Source organism: Trypanosoma equiperdum, assembly GCF_001457755.1.
Source record: "Trypanosoma equiperdum strain OVI genome assembly, contig: ctg_221, whole genome shotgun sequence".
Classification (NCBI taxonomy): Eukaryota; Euglenozoa; class Kinetoplastea; order Trypanosomatida; family Trypanosomatidae; genus Trypanosoma; species Trypanosoma equiperdum.
Window position 1 is genome coordinate 4,251 of NW_027124112.1, and position 4,074 is coordinate 8,324.

Sequence of the window (4,074 nt, forward strand, 5' to 3'; positions counted from 1 at the left end):
AACTGACGAACACAGCATGAACAAAGGAAGCGGCTGCAACAGAAGACCATGATTGCGCCCAATATACGGACCTAGAGAAATGTGCCAAAGCTATAGGGAAACCGAAAGAGGGCAAAAAATCTGTTTGTGGTTGAATATAAGGCAACTTCCAGAATTACAGTACACTAATAAATAACAAATTTGCTCTTATTTCTGCTGCTTTTTCGAGTTCGAAAGCAATTAAATGATTTTAAGAATTATAAGTATTTTTGCTCAATTTTATGAAATTTCTGAAAATTTTTAAAATTTGATATATTTTAGCACTTTTGTTAAACTTTTAAAAATGTAAATAAATCTAAAAAATATAGAAAATTGTGTATAATGGTATCATATGAGCGTGAAGTAGTAGGGTCAAGCTATGAATAATGGGGTCTATTCTAATTTGATATTTTTTGCTTATTTATGGATATTGATCAATGTTATAATAGTTGCTGTAATGCTATTTATCATGATAATGATAGAAGAGTATTGTGAGTAGGTATATACTAATATCGTAATGAAGTCAGTGGCGTAGCCAAAACTGCAGGGAAACACAAAAGTACGCACAACAATAACAAGCGTAAAACGGGAGTAAGTGAGGTTTTGCTCCTGTGGGTATGAGAAGAAAGGGGACACCATGACAAATATCATCAAAAGAAACACAAAAATATAAAAAAGAGAGAGGGAATAATGTGTCATATGCGTGGTTTCGTACACAAATGTAAAGAGGGAAATCATTATACACAATGAGATAATAGTTAGCTCAGTGACAAAGGAGACGCACTTCAGAGTAAAAGTTAAATAAAGTTGCTATATTATCCGCAATGCCAGAACACGCAACAGCAGGCAAAGCAGAAAGAAACGATAGAATACACAACGCAGAAACGCAGAGCAGAGGAAAATGATACAGGAGGATATTGTGCTCTATATTTTACTAAAAGCGGATAATTTCTCTGCAGAGATGATATTAGAAACAACTGTAGCTCATAAGTCTACGGTTATTGGGGTATAATGGAAGCAGCTGGTGGGATAGTTGACCCATGAAAGTGGTATTTTTCTTAGTATACCAAAACCCCTCAGTAACTCAGCCACTGTAATTACAATATCGATGCATAGACCAAAATGCGAAAGCACGAATGAGATGAATACTCATACTGTACGAAACTAGAGGAGGTTATAGCCCTCTTTTATAGCAAAATTCTAGAGAAGTTGTTCAAATTAAGCTCCAGAAGCTGTGCGATCACCCTTTAACAGTTACATCAAAACAATATCAAAGAACTGGTAATATGTGAAGAAGATATTACTTACCAGAAACCTTATAGTCGTACTCCACTTCTCTCCCTTCCGTTTTTTCCATTTGATAAGATATTCATAGCTTTATAATAATATAGAAAAAGTACCTTATGAAGTGTAAAGGAAGTATCTATAGACCTGTATGCTGTTTATCCTTCACTATGGATATCAGTTTGGCTTTATCGATATACAACTTGTTTGGTGAAAGTTAACCTTTTTTACTTGAAATTGCTGAGGATGAGTATATGAGATTTGTGACAACAAATTTAACGAAGATTTGACAAAATGAAGATTATTTGGTTGTATCTGCAATACCTTCAATAGATAATGATGAGAGATTTAGAAGGAAGAATTTACAGAGAGAAACGTGTTGGAGTTATTCCGAAGTGGAAAGGAAGTCAAATAATTTTACTGGAAAGCTGCTTATAGTATATGCTCTTTCACCTCACACAAATAAAAATTGTGAGTTCAGAGAAGTTGTTGAAGAAGAGGCAAAGTTAAATCAGGATGTTATTATTTTACCTGTTTGTGATGTAAGCCTAATAACCCATAATAAAATTGGAGATGCGGGTAATTATGGTTGGGAGGTAAAACTCACTATGAGTAGAAAAACATACTTGTGGTTCAAATTCGCACTTGAAATATTTAAACCAACTAATCCATATATAATGAAAGCAGATGATGATATTTTTTATGAGGGTGCCATTGTATCTAAAATATCTGACGTTGCTTCCAAGGCAAAAATTAAATATGGGAAGGGCACTAGGTGAGCTTGACGAGAATATTGGAAAACTGACGTGGTATGTTGTTGGGTATGCAAATACAATTTCAAGAGATGTGGTGGAAGAAATAGTTGGCTATTCGGAAATTTCCAAACTATTATCCAACAGAGTGAGTTTTCGAAACTTTGACAAATATATTGAATATGCTGCCTTGAATGAGGATATTATGGTGGGGGAGGTATTAAGGCACAAAATGAAGCTTGATGTTTTGCTGACTGTGGATATGCAAAATTGTCATTATGTAATGCATGTGAAAAGGCCCCTCGACAAATTTGTAAGAGAAAATCCTAAACTTATTGTTTTTCACCACATTTCAGAGGAGGAATACATATGGTTAATGTCAAGATTCAACAAGAACCAACAACATTTACACCACCTAGTCAGTAAATATCATATTGCACCATTCTGGCATGAGGCTAGCTATTAACTTATAAATCTGAACACCAACCCTCAACCCAAATCAGAAACCGACACAAAACAACACGACTGCTATCAAACCCCAAATAGTTCCTTAATAATTGCAAGCGAAGTTCAAGTAGCTGAAAATCTTGACCGCAAAAAGAAAACCAACTTAACACAGTAAAAATGGCGGCATTAACAAAGGCATTGACACTAGTAGTTTTTGTTCTAGCTCAACGCATCAGTGGGGTTAATATACCGGACGGCGGCAACCGGCAGGAACACGCCACCTTGTGCAGTTTTTTCACAATGGGGGGGGGCGAAAACTTGATATTCCGCAGATAGACACGCTAGCCGAAGATGACTACAAATACATTCAAGAGCTGAACTTCACAGTTGCGCCAGAAACATGGCAGAAGAAATTTTACAAAGAGGCAGACCGTACAACCGTCCACGACGATGCTAACGGAGCTTCACTTAAAAACGTCTGCGAAGACCACTACTGGCCAGACTGGAAAGAAGTGGAAACAGCATTCAAAAAAGGCAACAAAGACAACAGGGTAAAAGAAATACTTGCGGCGCCGTTAACTAGCGAAGCAAAAGAGATAGCGGCAGTCGCCCTAACAGCGATCGCCGAGAACGCTTGGACCATCAAAAACCAGTATCCGAGACTGACGGATGAGCAAAAAACATACGCATTGACGAACCCGCCGACGACGCTGGCGGAAGCTTTATTCGGCGGCAAAACGACGGAAGCAGGCACTGTAACAAAAGACGACCCGTTCGGACAAGAGATAGGATCCACGGCCAGGGACCAGGTCTGCAAAACAGACGCAAGTGCGGCCGGAGCAGTAACTGCCGCAGCGATGCTAGCTTGCATTTGCGAACCGGATAACTCTAACGCAGCGGACAACCACGAATGCACTGAGAAAGCGAAGCCGACCGGCAACTGGTACAGCGGCGCCTCGGGCCCGGACGCAGCAGACCTGCAAAAATTAGCCAAGTCATGCGGCACACCGCCAACAACCACGTTAACTGCAGCCGAGATCCAGTCAGAAATAGCACATCTTCGGAGCGTAATACATATTGACGGCAACGATGGTTATTTAGGCCATTATTCCGGCACCGGGTGCAACGGAAGCAAAGGGCATGGGATATGCGTCAAGTTCACCGCACTGATGACGGCGGACAAAACACAGTTCGAGACGAAGACATGGGTGGCGAAGTTCGTGGCAGCCGCGCAAATTATGGACAGCCTACGCGACACCGCAGCAAAAGCCGCCCAGGTCAACGCACAATTGAAGACTATGAAGGCAGCGGCAACCGCGGCGGTACAGCGAAGCAGAGTGCTTGCAGCGACTTTAAGCCAGTCACACACTACACAAGCACAAAAGAAAAAAATAGACATCAAAAACAAATGTGAGACACACAAGTCCAAAACGGCATGCTTAGGAGCTAAATGCGCATGGAAAGGAAAAAAGGAGGATGACGGCCCATGCATTCCAACTGAAGCATAAGTTGCAGAACAGGAAAAACAAGCAGGAGCAGGAGATACAACAACAGGTGGAGAGGCCAAGAAAGA

At 40.3% G+C, this 4,074-nt stretch overlaps 1 protein-coding gene and 1 pseudogene across 2 annotated transcripts; both read left to right on the forward strand.

Moving 5' to 3' along the window:
- Positions 1–1,865: 1,865 nt before the first annotated feature.
- On the forward strand, positions 1,866–2,465 carry TEOVI_000071300:pseudogene (annotated as a pseudogene). Its single transcript is given in 3 exon segments — positions 1,866–2,003; positions 2,005–2,430; positions 2,433–2,465. Coding segments are annotated over 3 exon segments (597 nt in total).
- Positions 2,466–3,358: 893 nt separating this feature from the next.
- TEOVI_000071400 (Trypanosomal VSG domain containing protein, putative) lies at positions 3,359–4,009 on the forward strand (the record flags this gene model as incomplete). The annotated part of the gene is made up of 1 exon (XM_067224075.1): positions 3,359–4,009. The coding sequence occupies one exon, from the start codon at positions 3,359–3,361 to the stop codon at positions 4,007–4,009; it is 651 nt and encodes a 216-aa protein (XP_067080176.1).
- Between the last annotated feature and the right edge of the window lie 65 nt (positions 4,010–4,074).